Source organism: Falco peregrinus, chromosome 1 (assembly GCF_023634155.1).
Source record: "Falco peregrinus isolate bFalPer1 chromosome 1, bFalPer1.pri, whole genome shotgun sequence".
NCBI classification, from domain to species: Eukaryota; Metazoa; Chordata; class Aves; order Falconiformes; family Falconidae; genus Falco; species Falco peregrinus.
Window position 1 is genome coordinate 34,049,362 of NC_073721.1, and position 18,079 is coordinate 34,067,440.

At 38.1% G+C, this 18,079-nt stretch overlaps 1 protein-coding gene across 3 annotated transcripts in view; it reads right to left on the reverse strand.

Moving 5' to 3' along the window:
- Nucleotides 1-4,826: 4,826 nt before the first annotated feature.
- Nucleotides 4,827-18,079, reverse strand: part of GPAM (glycerol-3-phosphate acyltransferase, mitochondrial) — a 45,480-nt gene continuing 32,227 nt past the window's right edge. For 2 of the 3 annotated variants that reach the window (XM_055793903.1, XM_005239245.4), the window contains exons 13-21: nucleotides 17,845-17,960; nucleotides 17,081-17,151; nucleotides 15,670-15,934; nucleotides 15,010-15,152; nucleotides 13,345-13,422; nucleotides 10,679-10,819; nucleotides 9,537-9,726; nucleotides 9,367-9,425; nucleotides 4,827-8,174 (exon numbers count right to left, since the gene is read on the reverse strand). In XM_055793903.1, coding sequence (XP_055649878.1) covers nucleotides 8,058-8,174; nucleotides 9,367-9,425; nucleotides 9,537-9,726; nucleotides 10,679-10,819; nucleotides 13,345-13,422; nucleotides 15,010-15,152; nucleotides 15,670-15,934; nucleotides 17,081-17,151; nucleotides 17,845-17,960 — 1,180 coding nt within the window. In that variant the 3' untranslated portion in view covers nucleotides 4,827-8,057. The remainder of the gene's footprint in view (nucleotides 8,175-9,366; nucleotides 9,426-9,536; nucleotides 9,727-10,678; nucleotides 10,820-13,344; nucleotides 13,423-15,009; nucleotides 15,153-15,669; nucleotides 15,935-17,080; nucleotides 17,152-17,844; nucleotides 17,961-18,079) is intronic. The other variant, XM_027789259.2, reaches the window with a different exon arrangement.

The following is an 18,079-nucleotide window of genomic DNA, read 5'->3' on the forward strand; positions in this document are numbered from 1 at the left end:
TGGCAAACAGATAACTTCATATAAACCAATTAAAAGACAAAAGCACACACACACAACCTCCTGCCCTGGTTTGCTCTCTTGAAGCTCTGGAGTATATCCAGAAATACCAGCTTCTAATATTTCTACATTTTTTTGCTTCAGACTTCCTTAAACTACAACTTGGGTTAATGATTACAGCTGGTAAAGGGATAGAATTCTAAACTAAACTAAAAATTTTTCCCAGACTTTTGGACAAAAAGAACCATTTTGGGATACAAGGGACAGAATCTACAGTTTTGAGAAGAATGGAGCAGTTCTAAAACCTATCAGCAGAATTAATTCATAAAAATGTAAACACAAGACACGTCTAAACCTCATCTCCTACAGACAGGGACCACTCACCTTATTACATGCAATGATTTCTTCTGGGAATTTAAAAAACATTTTTCAAGGAATGTGCCCTGTGGTATGGCTTCCACAAAACATAATTTCATTGCATAAAACATACTATTCTGCGGCATACCGTTAAAGCTCATCTCATTGAGTCAGGCTGATAATTTTAAAAAATAATAAATAGCGTTTATTCAGGAAAACAAATAGTACTGGATTAATCAAGCTAGTCTCCAAACAGAAGACGAAATGAATTACACTTCAATGACAGCTGATTGAAACATCACGAACATTTCAAATCCAATTTTCTGTTGAAAGTTATTATGGAAAACTTTCAAGGAAAAGTTTGTTGTACCTTCACTTTCAAAACTCCAAACTGAACTACCTGAACGCAAACTCTTTCTTCAGATTTAATCTTTCACAAACACCTTGCCAAAATAAGGAAGCACGGAGACAAATAAACCTGCTTTTTAACGCATTGATTTTTAAGGAAACGGGATTTTTTGATAGGAAAAAATATTTTAAAAACTAATTAATTTCAATTACCATGTCTGGATTTTAAAGGAGCTTATTTTTATACTCTGTGGCCTCTGTTTGAATGAGAAAGCTGAGTCACCCAGCCAAAGAGTTGCTGTTAAGAAGAACTACAAGAAGCACCGGGAAACAGGAACGGTCAATAGGATGACGAGTGTCTAAACCTGCAGCACACAGGAAAGAGAAACTGGGTAAACTGGAGGCTATAAATGACCAGCCAGCCAGCAAGACAAAGGGAGATATTTGTAGGCAAAGGTGCTGAATTATGATAATTAAGTTTAATGAAGGGGAAATAGCAACACTGAAAAAAGGGCTTTTGCAGCTTTGTGACAGGTAGTAGCTTAATTGGCCTTCTCCATCCTGCAGAGACAAGAGGAAGGCTGATCAAAAAGATGCCTAGCACCACTGCTAAAATTAGGCTTCTGCTAAATTTAGAGAACACATATATTAACATAGCCGTAAGGTGAACCTGTAACTTTCCACAGATATGCAAAATGATTAACCGAGCAACAAAGCCAATCCATCAGCCCTTGCTTAGCCTCATCTGAAGGAGGACAACAAATCAAAGGTGAGACACTGGTTTTCTGGACACGCTCCAGCTCACTGTTAACAAGCCATCTTGTGTACCAGCTACACAGCAGCCATCTCACAGTACAGAGCTCACTTACAGAGGTTGCTTAAGTAATTTTGGGGCATCCTGGAAAGTCTTCCAAAGAAAATGCATTATGTTAAAATAGTGCTACTGTCAATTCTGCGACATTTATAAACTTTGTTGTTTCCTTTGGGTAGATACAATCACTGGAGCCTGACCTCCTGAGATAACCCAACGGTCAAAGCAGTGCTAAACCCGAACCTCAGGAAGCATCACTTGGCTTTCAGCATTTCCAAAGCAGGGCCAGAGTTAAACTGTAATCTGTGAACAGATTACAGGGTTAATTTGTGATTTGTTGCTGTGATCTGCCAGGAACAGTCCGAAAGGTGAAAATACCACGGGGAGGACTCCTCACACATTTTCCAGTCACCAGAGATTTTACAATTGGCAAAGGTAGAAGACATCTCTGCCTGAAAATGCTCACACAAGGCAAGATGCAGTGCAGAGGCATGGTCATGTCACCTGGCTTCTTCTCTTTCCTGATACTGCTGGCACTCCCTGTGCTATTTGACCAGCAAAGACACCAAGCAAACATTTTTACAGAACAACCTTAATAAAGCCCTCGTATATTTTATTCCTGAATGATTATAGGAACGACAAGCAAAGCCTATATTAGAGCTGCTCCTGATCTCGGGACTCGGGGATCAAGAGCAAGCCAGGCCACCAGTCAAAACAGGCTGACCAAGCTGCTTCTTCACAAATCCATTTGTATTTTGCCAAGGAAAGCTACCCAGACCTGAAAGGCAGAGCTTCACCTCCCATCTGTTCTGCTCGCCACCACGCAGCATGACACAGCCAACTGGGACAAGGACCCAGTACCCAGAACAAGGAAAACATCAGCCCCCCTGGCAATCTCAGTGGTTCTCATTGCTTACAGTAAAACAACTTTACAGTATCTAACCTGGTTCTTTTCACTGTAACTGTAGACTAAATTTGCTACTTTTACCCAACATGGGTACTCCCCAATCCAGGGAGCAATCCAGATTCTTCTCTGCTTCTCCACAAGGGGTAAAAAAAAACAACAAACCACCATTTTTTTTTCTTCTTCCATCTTGCCTGTATCATGTTTCAAACAGAGCGCCTCAAACAGAACATGGTATCCCAGCTGAGACCTTATCAATTTGAAAGGACTAGGAAGTTTTGCCCTGTGGTTGTCATTCACGTGCAGATGTAAGGTACCTTTGCATGATGCCTGCCCTTTTCATGACAGCATGCCACTTGGCTCATGGTCTGCTTGTGATCTGCCAGTAAATCAGTTTTCTCCAAAGAATTGCTACACAGACTCTCCTGTGTCTGCACATTTAGCTCTCTCAGTTGTAATACCTTGTACTTCCCTGGCTGAATTGCATTCTTCTTCTTGCCTTCAGATATTTCCAAAATGTACCACTACCACTGGGATCATGATAACCTCTGGTACACCTGGCTCTCCTGGATCTTGCTATGTAAAGAGCAAACTCTCTCTTCCATTCCCCAGGTCACTAATGAAAATGCCGAACAGATGAGAACAGATGCTAGTGGGATCATGTCCACTACTAATAGTAATTCTTCTACTCCATAATTCTTCCATTTCGACTGTGCATTGTGCTTTAAGAAGAAGAAAAAAACCAAACTACTGAGTACCCGTACACATGGAGCTTTCCTCAAACTGCCACCACTTGCTAATGAAAACACAAGACAAGATCAGAAATGACATGTAAATTAGGAGCAAAAGAATAGGCTCATAGGTGTCACTGAACCCATGCTTGGCCTTAGACACTTTCTGACCCGCGTGTCTAGGTTTCCTCATCTGTCAGAGAGTGTTGCTCTATAAAATGTTTGAGACCAAGAGATCGTAAACACTATCAGTTTAAGAACCAATATTGAATACTATTACATATGCTGGAGAACAGCCTTTTAATGCAAGTTACTTGTAAATTATGCCATACATCTTTTAATGAAATTTTGCATTGCATAGTTACATGGACACGTATTTGTATAACTAATAGTCACACAATAAATAATTAATCAGCTGTTGTTTCTGCAACTGCCAATGCTTTATGACAGGTGACATCTAAAAGTCTCTTTGGGGTTTATGGTCTCTCAGGTCTGAACTGTGGCACAACACACAGCAATGAACATTTCATACATGTTTCCTCCCAAAAGCCAGAAAGTTCCTTATTCTAATTACAGCATCAACTATGATGCTTTTTGGACAATTACATTAACAGGTGGGCCAACTTACAGAATTATTAAGGATGATACTTCTCACCCAGCAAATGCATAGTGTGATGAACATGTATGAAAGACTGAAAAGAAAATGTTTCAAGCAGCAATTCAGATCAATGTGGATCGTACCTTGAAAACAGAGAGCTGATGAAAACTTGGTGTACCGTAAGAAAGAACAAAACAGAGAGCTCAAATCAAGCAATCCTTCTAAATAAGCCTGACAAGTTTTTATTACAAAAAAAAAAAATCAACCAAAAAAACGAATTAAGCAAAAGCCAGAGATAAGTGCTTTATCTGACATTTGGGATTTTAAAAGACTGAGAAATAGGAAAACATTTTACAGGAAGAAAAACATGTAAGGTCATCACCAATAAGAACTAGGTTTTATTCAAGCTATTGACAATAATTGAATTTTAGTTTCCTGCCTCAGCCTAGTGTTGTCAATTAATTGAGCTTTGCTTGCATGTGAACATTGCTAGAGGCCTCTTAAAGAATCAGTTGATTACAATTTTTTTTTTTTTTCTGAAGAGTGAAAAAGCATCCCTCCTTCTCAATCTAAGTAATGATCATCTATGCAGGTTTTATTATATTAAAGTCCCACTCCAATCAATTCACATTTGCCAGATGCTGTCAGAATTGCTGACAAGTGCTTATTGCGCCCCAGGTCAGAGAAGGGAGTCCGCAACACCAGAGCTGCCCCAGACTCCTTAATGACACCCTCCCCTTCCCCTGTAAGGCGAGAGGAATTTTAAAAGAGGAAGCCATGTACAGGAGCCTTGAAGGGATGGGGAAAACAGAGAAGCAAGACGGCACCTCTGCATCGCAACAAAACAGGCGGTGACTCAGGAGTCAGGATGTCACCTCAATCTGCTTCTTAAATGGTTCTGCTCCACTACATACACTGGTAGAGATACATCTACAATAAAAGTTTTTCATGGTTTAATTTCAGAAACTACCTGGGATGGAACAAAGTTATTGAATCAATTACCTTGGCAAGTTACTTTAAAAAACCCCAAACAACAACAAAAATAAACCAACCCCCCAAAAACCCAAACAGTAGAAGAGCTTGTTAAATGTCGTATTAGCAAACAGTTTAATTTATTAAAATGACTCCAGTACATCTCTGTGCTTCTACAACAGACACGGCATTACATGTAACAGGTAAAATGTGGTAACATTCTCAAGGAAGCAGTATCAGGCTCATTAGCACAGAAACACAAGAGCAACAGTATCTTACATCACCTCCCAGCTCAACCTTCTTCTACACGGCAGTTCTGATACCTCTCTGTGGAGCAGGCTGAATGCAAGCGTGATATATGCTTCCCAGGCAGAGATAGGTGAATAAAGCCCTATGCTGCCAAAGAGAAGGCAGGTATGCCTCCCATGGCAGTGCAAGTTGAAAGTAAATGTATTAACGCATTTATGATCCCTGGGGGCCGGGGTAGCTGTGGTGGCACAGAAAGTGGAATTCTACGTTTTCATCACTCTAAAAACGTGAGATCTACAGGATGCATACGGAAAGATTAAGTTTCTAGTATCATGAAAGATCCTGGCCCAAAAAGACTTGCACACCTGAGTAATACGCGCACAAGAATGATGAGACTTGTGTAAGTCTTTGTAAGAAGAGAGTCTTAAGATACATTTGTGGTAATTCAGGGCCAGTCCTTTCTTCTTTACTGGTTAACTTGAAATGAACACAACCTGGCATTCTATCAGCAAAGAAAACATGAGAAGTTAATAAAATCAGAAGACACTGAAGGTGTAAACACAGTGCAAAACTGTTGGGTTTAGGTTTTGACTGTTACAGCCTGATAATTTTATATTCTGTGCTTTATTTTCAGGGAAAAGCATAGTTGTTGTGTGTCATAAAATACACACTTGCATATATATGTATACATACACACTTGCTGCAGAATGCAAAGGCTTCCAGTGGCATATGATTCATAGTACTCGCTTCTCACATGCAGGTTTTTTTTTTTCATACAAAACTAAACCGGTTTTAGAGGTGCCCCCTCCCTCTGCATACCAAATTATTCATTAATGTGTATTCACATGCATTATTACCCTACCCGCTCACTGATTTATATTAACCAGAGTTATTTTTTTTTTTTTAACATAAGCCATAAATTATCTTAATTGCAACACCTAGCCCAAACACCCCAGTGACCACAGTACTCCTGGGTTTTATGGTAACTAATATGTCAGTTGGCAGAACAATGGTAATAAAATGACCCAAGTTTTGTTTGCTTCATATTACTTCATTTTTAAAAATCTTTATATACAATCTTTGCTGTTAGTACACTTCAGATTTACTGAAATGCAGTAAGCTACGCGAGCTCGTTATTCAGAAGCACCTGGTCTTTTTTTGACATTAAGTGGAAGCCATCAGCAACAACCGTTGTATCGAGAGCATTCATCAGGTTAACCAACAGTGCACATCTGCTAGTACGAGATGAAAATGTTTTCAAAATAGCTAGTAGACTTCACAAAACAAATTAGGTGTGATGTAGTCACTATCCTGCTGAGACAGCAGAAGGACATAAGAACAACAGCGACTCTACGGTCAGTTTCTATCCATATTAATGTAGCTTTGGTTCAGAAATTCTTTAAGTGTTGTAGAGCACCTGGTTTAGTGACAAAACACATGCATCTCACAGTGCTAACAGTATAATGCTAATAAACTGCAGGTTTCAAATATTAATAGCATTTAATAAAAAAACTTTACAGAAATCTTCTTGTTGACGAATGTGCAGTACAAATGCAAGCTCCTTGGCCACAAACTTAAAATTGTGTGCATCGGTTTTGTGCTGGCATAACAGTGCAAGTGCTGGGATTCAAGTATGCTTTCCCATATTTATTAAGCAACAGAGATTACATGAAGAAGTTTGGGGGATTTTCTGCTCACATGGCCAGGACACGAGAATCAAGCGAAACACTGCAGTGATTGAAATGTTTGACTTCCCTCATACAGAAGGCCATCTAAATGAGGAAGACCACATTTCACAAGCAAACCAGCTTCACATACCAACAAGTTATTGCTTCAGCTAGATCAGCTGTACTAAAACCACAGGACTACAGGTTGCAATCTAATCTCCACTCACATGAAGAGAAGATGAAATCTACAGTGCAAGTCCTCCATGCAAAAGGACTAAATCGCAAGACCGGAGCCCTGTTTCATCGGACAGAATTTAATAATCATTCACTTTTGTCTGAGTGGGTTTTTTTGTCAGTTAGATCAAAGCAAAAGTATATTGTTTATGATATTTCTGTTTCTAGAGGTTACTCTACTTCATGCCAATTTAGATCTGCTCAGCAACAGAACACAATATAAACATTTGTTTCTGAAGAATTGCAGATGTTATTGCTGAAATTTTTAGGGCCATAATTAAAAATTATTTCACCAAATCAAGTCTTTACTCCGCTAAAAAAAAAAAAATAAAATCTGACATCCCATTAATTAAAAACCCAAAACCTAAACTTAATAACTTTTTTCAATTAAATAGTAATCTAAGATTTTACAAGATATTCACATTCAGACAAACGTCTCCTGCCTGTCATCTGGCTGAATGACAGATGCCATAATAAAAACAGGAACGCTACTCTCACATTCATGACAGCAGTGATTAGTGCAGCTTACCACTGCACTACACAGCTCCAATAGTGCAAGGTGTGCCTGCTGACTCTTTTCACAATCATCTGCTACATGATCATTATTCTCAGATGTCTGTAACTGTTAATTCTCATTAGAATTTTGGCATTTATGTTAACATTTATGAAAAACTATGGCTTTATCCATGAAATATATATCCTGCCTAAGCAAAAGTTTTAAACCATTTATTTAAAACAATAAAACTGAATTGGAATGAAAGTTACTTGTTTATGCCATAAGCTGTGTTGCCACTAAACTCAAGATCTCAGGGTTAGCTACAGATCACCAATATGTGTATTTGTGCATGTTACAGTCTTTAAAAGTGTATTTAAAATGTAACACTGATAAAACTTCACTCTTCATTTAAATCTAATTCTAATCATTTATCTTACTATTTTTTTTGCAACACATTTAATAACTTGTATCCAAAGTGTCATCTGAGTATCACTGTATTACAACAGGATTGAGACTGTAAGAAACCCATAAATGCATACATAAGAAGGCACTTGTCTTCCAGTAGTTCAAGTCAAAGAAGGCCTTACCCAGACAGTGGCACCTTACACTTTGAAGGATTAGAAAATGTCCCCAGGCTTTGACACAGCCTCAAAACCTGTCCTCACGTCCCTGGACAAAGGTGCTCTATGTGGTCTATAATACCATGAAGCTCATGATGAATTCCAGTAGTTTTTGCCTGTTGCGCTGAGGTAGGAACGTAGTGCTTAGTTCCAAAATGGTGTCTCTCCTTTGTTTCGTCTGACTGAAAACCTAAAGCACAGCATGAATATATGTGAATACCACCATGTTCAAGGTCTCTTCTTTTGTGATAAAATTTTAATGGTCTATACTAAATTTGCCCTCATTTTCAAGACTTTTTTTCCCTCTTTTCTCCTTTCTTGAAGGCTTAGATGGCATTGCTTTCAGGTATTATTAGAATTCACTCAATGTTGAAGCCCTTCAAGTGATACAGAAGAATAGAAACCGAGGAATAAGCACAGCATATGATAAACAGCCAACTCTTAACAGCAAGGGATAAAGCACACACTCAACAGGCACCTGAATTCAAAGCGTAAGCACTTTGAAAGGAAGAATTTAGATGCTATGCTCTAAATAGATGCTCAGCAGATGCTACCTAGTTCTGTTTTTCCAACAGCAGAATAAACTAGTATTACAGCAACGGATTTGTTATGTGCTTTCTTTGCAGCTCTCACACTCTACAGGAAGATACCTGTACAACAAGCTAACTGTTGTTAGATTATTTAATACACCAGAATTTAAAGACAGAGACTTCAAAACCCTTATCGAGCAATACTTTGCCTAAATGCTGATGCTTTCAAAATTATAACGCTAAATCCCATCTGGCATTCAGGAAGTGTTGTCATTCTGATGAAACAAAACCCCTTCATCTGCAAAATCTAGACAGGTGATTGAAAATTCAAAATGCTAGTGGTAAAGTGCAAAACTAATCCTTTGTTTTAAGAACACCTATATCCTCATGGTGGACACCAGAGGTCTGTTAGGATGGTTCTCTGGGACCACCAATCACTGCTAAGCTAAAATTCAGTAACTAATAATTTTTTGAAGATTTAAGTAGTCCTTCAAAATTAAATGTAGCTATTACTAAGCACAGAGCTTGCTCTCAGCCTTCCAACTCTTCCAGCACTGGTGTCCAATAAGGACATGGAGTAGAGCAGGGGAACTTCATTCACTGTGAATAAAAATGTCTAGTCACCTAGACAGGTTTTCTCAGGGGCAAGAAGTGCCCTGCTCTGCAAAGTGTGCTCTTCTCCTGCAGCCCTGAGCCTTAAAGAAAGCGGAATGCTCAAAACCCACAACACTTCTGCACAGATATATTCACAGATTTTAAACTGACACTGAACAGGTTTTGTGAATTGTCAAAATTGTGCTCATTATTAAACTGGAACTTAACAGTCTCCAGCCTTGATCACAGAACACTTACCCCAATTTCCTTAAAAACTTTCACTGCGTTTTTCACGTGACTGTAGGTAGCACTCTCAGCTGTAAGAAAGAAACCCCAGAGATAAACAAACTGCAACTGAATTTGGACTAGCTTGTATTAGGAGGAACACAGAATGAATCAAATCCAGTTCCAAAACCAGTGTAACATACCATATACAGCAACATTCTTCTCTGTCCTGTTTATTAAGTGCCTGTGTAACTTTTGAAGGTATTCAGACTCTGAAACAGGACCACTAAAATTGTGCACGAAGATGACAGCAGAGCTATATGCCTCCAGTAAAGGTCCCAATAACCTCTGCAGGAAAGTGATGTACTGCTGGTGCTCTTGAGACTGGCTCACCTAAGAAAGGGCAACAGAAGCTTAGGTGACAGAGACCAGTGGAAACAATATTAATTACCTGCAACACAGTACACAGCAAAATGGCAGCTGAAATAATTCTTAGTACAAAAAGGAATACGGGGGCACAACACAGCACATTATGGAAGCATAGCAAAAAAAGCAGTTTTCTACAAGGGACAAAATAGGCACTGCACATCACAGATCAATGTTACTTTTTTCTCCTGCAGGGTATTAATAACTATTTTCCTAAGTTAAAATTAAAGACATCATGAAGTTCTGCAGCCAGCAGCCAGGTTGCCATACATCCACAGAGATGGGTATAAGTTCGCAAGTGTCAAAAAGGTATCCTAAAGAGTGCTTGTGTCAGCTCTGTGAAAAAACGGTAATACGTCTAAAATCAACATGAACAATCTATGAAGTGAAATTTAGGCTGAAAATAATTACCAGCTGGATGCACCCCTTTTAGAGTGTGTGCCATCAGTAAAGAATAAAACATTTAGAGCAGGGGTCCGCAAACTACGGCCCACGGGACGGATACAGCCCCCCAGGGTCCTCAATCCGGCCCCTGGTATTTACAGAACCTCCTGCCCCGGCCGGGGGTTGCAGGGGGAACCAAGCAGCCGCAGATGACTGCCTGCCACTGCATCCGCGTGCCGGCCCCCTGGTTAAAAAGTTTGAGGACCCCTGATTTAGACACTAAGGTACTTGAGCCTTTATCAGTTTTCATTATGCTAACCATTGCCCTTCCATCTCTCTATAAGATTATTTGACATTTTTTCAACTGTTTTCCTCATGGGAAGGAAAGGTGTTTTACTGACTGCATCAAAATACAACAGACAAATACTGCAAACCAGCAAAAAGAAACAGATTATCATTAACCTTCCCAAACTAGCAAAGTAGTTTGTATCTCTTGCAACAGGCTTCAGCATTATTAGCCTTAGGACAATATTACCTTCAGATAGCAATCTCTCTGTTCTTCTCCAAAATCACTGTCTTCATCCTCCTCATCACTTCTCCAGGATAACGGCTCAGGGAGTTTTTTATCCCATTGCTGTTCTGTAAGACTGGGGCTAACATCCTCCTGATCATCCTGCTTAAATTTGAAAGATAAGGTGGTAAATAGGTAAAAAATCCAGATCCAGGCAAACAATAGATTTATTTTATAATCATATCTGACTTAGTCCATTCATTAACTAATACTTAACAAAAGCAGGTGAGACCCAACTATAAAGAAGGTTGGGACAAGCAGAGAGAAGAGACATTTGGTTAAAAAGACTGTTTTTCTTTAGTTTCCTGTCACATAATAGTGAAAATCTTTCAAGTGTGGCTGGACCTTCCTACAAGATATCAGGCAGCAGCAATTGCCAAGAAAGTATTTTCAGTTGTGTGAGGACAAAAAGTTGAGACGCTATCTGGATGTGGATGCTCCTAACCTCCGTACTACTGCTGCCTACAAGACAGAGTAGTAAACTCTGTGTTATTACATTAGAGTAGTTAAAATCTCGATTAATGCTACAAACTACTATTTGGAAGTGGTAAGTTACTGCCTCTAATGATGCTGTTCTTGCATTTGACCCCACGTGAGATATTGGTTGGTATACAATGAGCCCATTTTAATCACAAAGGCCAAAAATTAAACCTTGATTACGCTAGTGCAAGTGTGTCAGAAGTTCAGATGTACAGTATCTGAGGGGCAACAGGAATACTCCACCTGACTGATCAATATTTGATGTAACATTCAATTTCAACAATAAATCTTCAGAAATTAGTTTAAGAGATAGTAAACACACATTTATTTGAAAGAATAAGGGAAGCCTAGTGCCAATCATTCACCATTATCTGTTTTGCTCAAGCAGCAGAACAGAAAGGTTTTTCAGAGGTCACCAGTGCTAAGTCGCAGATGAAAGACCCCCATAAGGTTATTCCATTCAGAAATGGGAATCAGGCAAGATTAAAACTAAATGGGTAACAGACACATTGTAGATGTGTTAATTTCTTAATATTCAAGACAAAGAAAAAGGCCTCTGCAGCAAATGAAGAATGACATCCTTCCAATCTTACACTCTGACCAAATGTTTTATTTTGAAAGAAGCAAAGGTCAAAAAATAAGTTTTTAAAAAACACAAAGTGTTCGCTATGTATTATGAATATTTATTAATTTTTGAAGTAGACACTAGAATCATAGGAAAAGAATTTTTAAAAAACATGGGTCAATCTAGCTCAATTTAATGGGAAATTTATCAGAGTGTTAGTGTCAGCAGTAAACTAAAATAATTGGAAGGGGCAGAAGCTAGTGACCTTTCTTTGAGAACAGGTTGTAAGAACCCCACAAACATCTCCAACCTGTCTGAAGTCATGAAACAACCATTGCTTACAGTGTTTCCACTCATTATGCAAATTATTAACATTTTAAAAGTAGCAAGCAAGTGCAGAGGCTTTCTAAGTTTAAGAAATTTACTGACAAGATATATCTCTTTTTTAAGCATTCAAATGTTGTGCTGCTGATGTGTATCAGACAAGACGGGCAAATATTTGCACACTGCATAACAGCTATCTATATCCCAGCTATAAACAGCAAAGTACCAGGCTCAGCAACCAAAACTTACAGAAGAACCCTCAGGACAGGTCTCATGCTTGAGTAGACCGATTTTCCCTATCCATCACCAGGCATGGAACATACAGGATTTTTCCTAATCCTCTCATTAGCATTCATTTTTGGATTTATCTAATAATGATTACAATCTAATACATGGCATGTCAGTAGTTCAGATAAAAAGCAAGCAGTAGCAACTCCAAAGGAGAATGTTCAATATCCAGGTATATCAAGTAAATAGTACCTATGCTTACATATAATAAAAATGGAAACACGTATCAGAAGGCATGCTGTAAGATTAGAGTGAAGCAGTGGCCGTTAACAAATACACCAGAAGCAGCTCTAGCCTCCTTTGAAACTGCAGAGCTGCAAGAAGAGAGCAGCCAAATATGTAACTCCTGTTTCATGGCCTCTTTAAATTGTGTTGCTTCCTCCTGTGCACCAAGGTTTGTTTATTGTGCATTAAAAACGTTTGGAAAGGAAAGGTAAACGGAGTAAACTGCCCTCTGTTCCCCAGGTTTTCTTTACACTGTATGCCTCTGGCAGATTGCACCACACAGCAACTCTAGGACATCCCTGAAACTGCAAGTTGTGCTAGCGCAGGAGGTTTACAATAATTTCAAGATCGATGCAAAGGAATAAAAGAATGACAGAAGATCTGGACTACTGACTCATGTATGGTAGAAAGTAAACATCCATGTAGCTATGCTACAATTTGAAAGGGCTCCAATAATAAAATAAACCCCCATTTTACAAGACAGTATAAAAAATGTGTCTTCCTCAGTAGGTTTAATGGAACAATGAAATTACACACAGAGTCATTCCTAGCATCACAGGATAACTATATTCAAATGTCTGACGCTTACAAATGTGGGAATGAAGTAGTATCAGTCCTGGACTTGTTGTTCCAAGCCTTCAGTAACAGCATATATTTAGAACAAGATTCACAAATCAGAAGCATAAACCACTTACAGCTAAAGTCAAGTACAAGAAACAAAGCTCATTTAGTATCTCTATGCCTTTACCTCAGCCACCAGAAGAATGCCATACTGTATCAGCCTTTCCACAGATTCATGGCAAACTTGATATATCACCTGGCAAGGCTGCACAACATAAAAGAAATGAACTGAAAAAAAATCACATCCATTATACCCATTATAGCAATACCAGTTCCCCATTAAGTATGAATGGTTTAGATACAGCAGCATTATTCCTTTTAAGTTATTAAACTTTTACCAGCATAATCCCAATGCGCCACTCTTATGTTTATCCTAGCAAACAGGCAGACATTAAAAAAATTAAAGTGAAATTGGATATTTAAAATTTGCCCAATTTTTTTTTTTTTTTTAAGAAATGCATTATCACCACACTGGTAGAAAAACACATTAAATACTCTCCCCTCCTTTAATCACCTCTAACCAAATTTTATTTTAACAGTTCTGGAATAAAATAGTTATAAAACTAAAATCATTGAGACCCATACCAGTGATTTATTTGGAATTTAAAGGAAAGCACACTTTCAAGAAATTCCTTTATATGTTTTGAAACTGAATTAAAAAAAACATAAACCTCTTTTACATTGTTTGTAATCATGTAGGAAATATTTTTAAGTTTAAAAAATAATCAATTATTAACTTCGAAAGCAGAAGGATAAGATTACTAAAGAACCCCACGCTATGAGCTACGTTACTGCCTAGACAAAAACACTAAAAGTAGCTTATGCTTCATTTTAAAAGGCACAAGTCAGAGATACATGTACAAATGTAAGAATTCAAGAATCTCCAGAATTCCAAGTAACTTCTATGCATAAGAAAGAAAAATACCTAGCACTTAAAATTGCAAGTATGCAGAGTGTAAGCATACAGTGTCTGAAATCTGAGATAACATCAGGTCTCTTCAGTGTTTTGTAACAACACAAAAACCAAAGTCAGGTCGTGTTTAAAACTGCCACTAAGTACTAGGTGTGACACACTGTGACTATTGCACTCCTATGCAAATCAAGAATATCTTTAGAATCTGGAGCCTTAGTTCCCAGCATAATTCCAATCATCTGTGCAAACTTGTATGAGTTGGGTACTCTCAAAGACTTGTATATATGTAAAAAAATATTTAAATAGTTTGGGCAGAACGGAGATAGAGTTGCGATGTTCTAATGACATAAGCGACACAAAATCTGTTAGAAGGCGTTAATCAGCCCAGCCTCAAGTTGTGGGAAGCTGACAGAGATCGAGCGAGCCCCTCTTCTTTCTCGGGAAAGGCCTCATGCCAGCGCAGCAGGAGTGCTGCAGGCTCATCCCAGCATCACCCACTTCAGCACTCCAGTCAGCATGGAGCCCTAAAACCAGACCAACTGGTTGTGTCACACCTTGCCGAGGAAACAAGGAAACAACAGGAGCTGGGGCAAGTTAATTCACCTGTTATCTTAGGCCTGACATCTTTTGGATGAACTGTTCTGATGGAGCCACAGCCATTCAGATGTTCAGACACCTCCCTGAAGCAAGTGGGATCAATGTTATCTTCCTCCTTCAAATTATATTCAGCCTCTTGATACCCACTACCACCAGACTGTACTTACAGCAAACTGTGTAATTAGAACTGTGACACTTGAAGCATCGATTAGTTTTAAAGTAATATACACAGTTACAAGTGGAACAAAATTTGCAACATGGACAATCAAAGCAATTACTTACCAAAGATACAGTAAATTCATTAGAAAGCAAGTAACACAAGCTTGCAGCTTTTCGGACCAAGTGTTCTTGACTAATCAAACTTGGAGAAGCACCATTGGAACAATTTCTGTACCTCCTACTCTGAACCGCATGAAGACTACAGGCTAGAACAGAAACAAACAGAAGCAAAGTTTATTTTTCCGAAGAGTTTTATAGCAAAGGAAACATAAAACTTTTGTTTTGCCTATTTCTAGGCTTAAAAGCCATCCAACATTACACATACAATTGAAGAATAAAGACAGAATTCACCGCTATTTTACTTGTGTCTAGTTAATGTCAATTGAAACAAAATCTTAATAAAGCACATGTTTTGCCATGGTGGCTCAAAACTCTGATAGTGGCTTGGCTATAGCAGTGACCAATAAAAAAAAAAAACCAACAAAAAACCAAACACAAACAAAAAACCAACTTCTATGAAAGATAAAGGACGATGAGAAAATTCCAGAAACAAAACACAAGGTTACTTTAAAATTGGTTTTGTTAGGGTAAACTTGGGCTGAAGCAGGGAGGGAAGAAATATACAAAAGTAAATTACAGGAAAAACCGATGAGTTTCTTTGTGCAGATATTTTGACTTCATGGATTACAAGAAAGTCTTTCCTTGGCAAATTTCAAAACATACCAATAATGGCCTCTTTAATGAATACATGAAGTACTCCGTTGCTGTAGAAGTTGAGCTCAAAGACAGCAGGTATTGTCGTGCTGGGAGTGATGAAGAACTCATTGTTTCGGCTAGTGTTTGTGATATTTACACAGTTCCCCAACAAGTGGATGGCATGCATGACAACATCATCCGAGTTCCCTGAAAACCCCAAGTCAAAGTCACGGGCTAAGACTTCCTCCTTCATGGAGAAGAAATCTTCTACCAACCTGGAAAGATCAATTCCCTAGGTACAGAAACAGAATCACACAGTGAAAAAAATTTTTCTGCACAGGAGTTTACCTGTAAACCACATACCTAGCAAACACATAAACAATACAATAATTGTCAACAATCCAAAGCACCACAGTCATACTAGAAAAATTTATTCCCATGGAGAATTTGCTGCAATAGTCCACAGGTTCTTTATTACATGCAATTATATTTTAAAGCCATGCAGGTATTTGGGAATGAAAGTTTTTTGTTTGCTTCTTGGTTTATTTCATGACCTGCAGAGACCTGAGCTGTTCTTCAAGAATGTGTCAGAGATACCGCATTTCTATTACTTATGCTATAAAATGAATGATCAATTATCTGGGAATATTGTAGTTAACAGAACTATTCAATTGTTTGGGGACAGGAGGAAAAGCTTTGCCTCAAGCACTTCTTTTCCCTGTTTTTTTGTCAAGATGGCTTCAGATCACAATGCAAAATGCTTCTTTGATCCCACTATTTTAGGAAATTATAAAGACTGGACTGATGGGAATAATGATCCTATTCTCAACAAGCAAGATTACACATCTGACCAATATTTTTCAATTTGTTCTCAATATATGTGCAATAAAAGCTTCAGCTTACAGGGAGAAAGAATTGCAGAAAAAACGCAAAACACACTTGTACAAGGAAAAAAACAGTCTTCCAAGGCCTACGCACAAGCCTTCAGTTAAACATTAGTACCATTATGTCATTGTGATATAATATTCTAGTATTGAGGACCAGCGAAACTAATTTGAAAATTAACAGAAGAGTTTCTAGCATATTCAATGACGAATGTGTTTGAGATCTAAAAAAAAAAACCTTAACGCAATGAACCGAAACCATGTATTCTTTAGAAAAGCTTAACTACATTTTGAATTACAAAAATCTGTTTCCACATGAATATTTATTATCTCCCATTCAACAACAGCTTATCTTCAAGTATCCACTACTAATTAAAATACTAGCACTCAGACTACCTGAAATCCACTTTAATTTAAACACGTCTTTCTTCTTCTATTAGTATCATATAATAGTATAATGCATACTGTTTAATTAACAAGGCTAAAGTAAAGGCTAAAATTTTATGTTTAACTAAACTTAAAGTTTGGCTATTTAAGCAGCGTGGAAACCTTACCTGCCTGTGTCTGTACAGCAGCAAACAGGCAACGATGTGTGTAGACATCACAGCACAGGACTTGTTAGCAGCTAGAGGGAAACAAGATAAACTGGTTAGGGACCTGAGAAGTGCAGAACATCATTACAAATGAAAGAGTACTCATTATTTAAAAAAAAAAAGAAGTGATATTGGCATAGACCTGTACCTTCTGAATGAAATACAAAGTGTATCATGTCTATATAGTAACAATATTCATCAATTAACTTGAACTAAGAAGGCCGAGTAAAGCTTAAATGTTTACTAAGCTAAGTACTGCATCTCATATCACAAATCACAGATCTACTGACTGAAGCATACACCATACAATCTATAAAACCTGGCAACAGTGGTTCATGCATACAGATGAGTTAATGTGAGTACGGTCTTAAATAATGCCATTAACTTCTGCATTAAGTTCTTCTGCAATAACCTCTCATATGAAGTGATAAGAAACCAGCATATCAGCATGACAGTCAAACACTTCAGAGTACAGCAAGTTCAGCATACTAGTCCAAGGAATACAAAAGTTAACAAAGCAATCAGAATAAAAAGCTTGTATTTAATCAGAAAGAGGTGGGAGGGAGGGAGGCAAAGGATGGAAAATTGTCCAAAGAGCATCTCAAGTCATGAAATGACCATCCGATTGGAGGGAATTGGGAAAGTACGACATTGCATGAACTAACTTACTGTTTGGCAATCAGCAAAACGTAACAGGCAGCTGATAGTCATAGTGTGACACTTACTGAACAAAATATGCTCAGCCAAGTTGGATATCAACTCTCTTCTGAAGGGTTCACTGGTGATATCCCTGGAGCTGGGCAGAGAGGCCTCTGTACCTTCATCTACAGTACCATTAGGTCTGAATACAGAATAAAAATTCACATTATGACATTTAGATTTTGATCAAAATGTAAAATAATTTGGAATAACATTTTTTTTTAATACACTAACTGAACTACAGTGCAAAACATCACTACG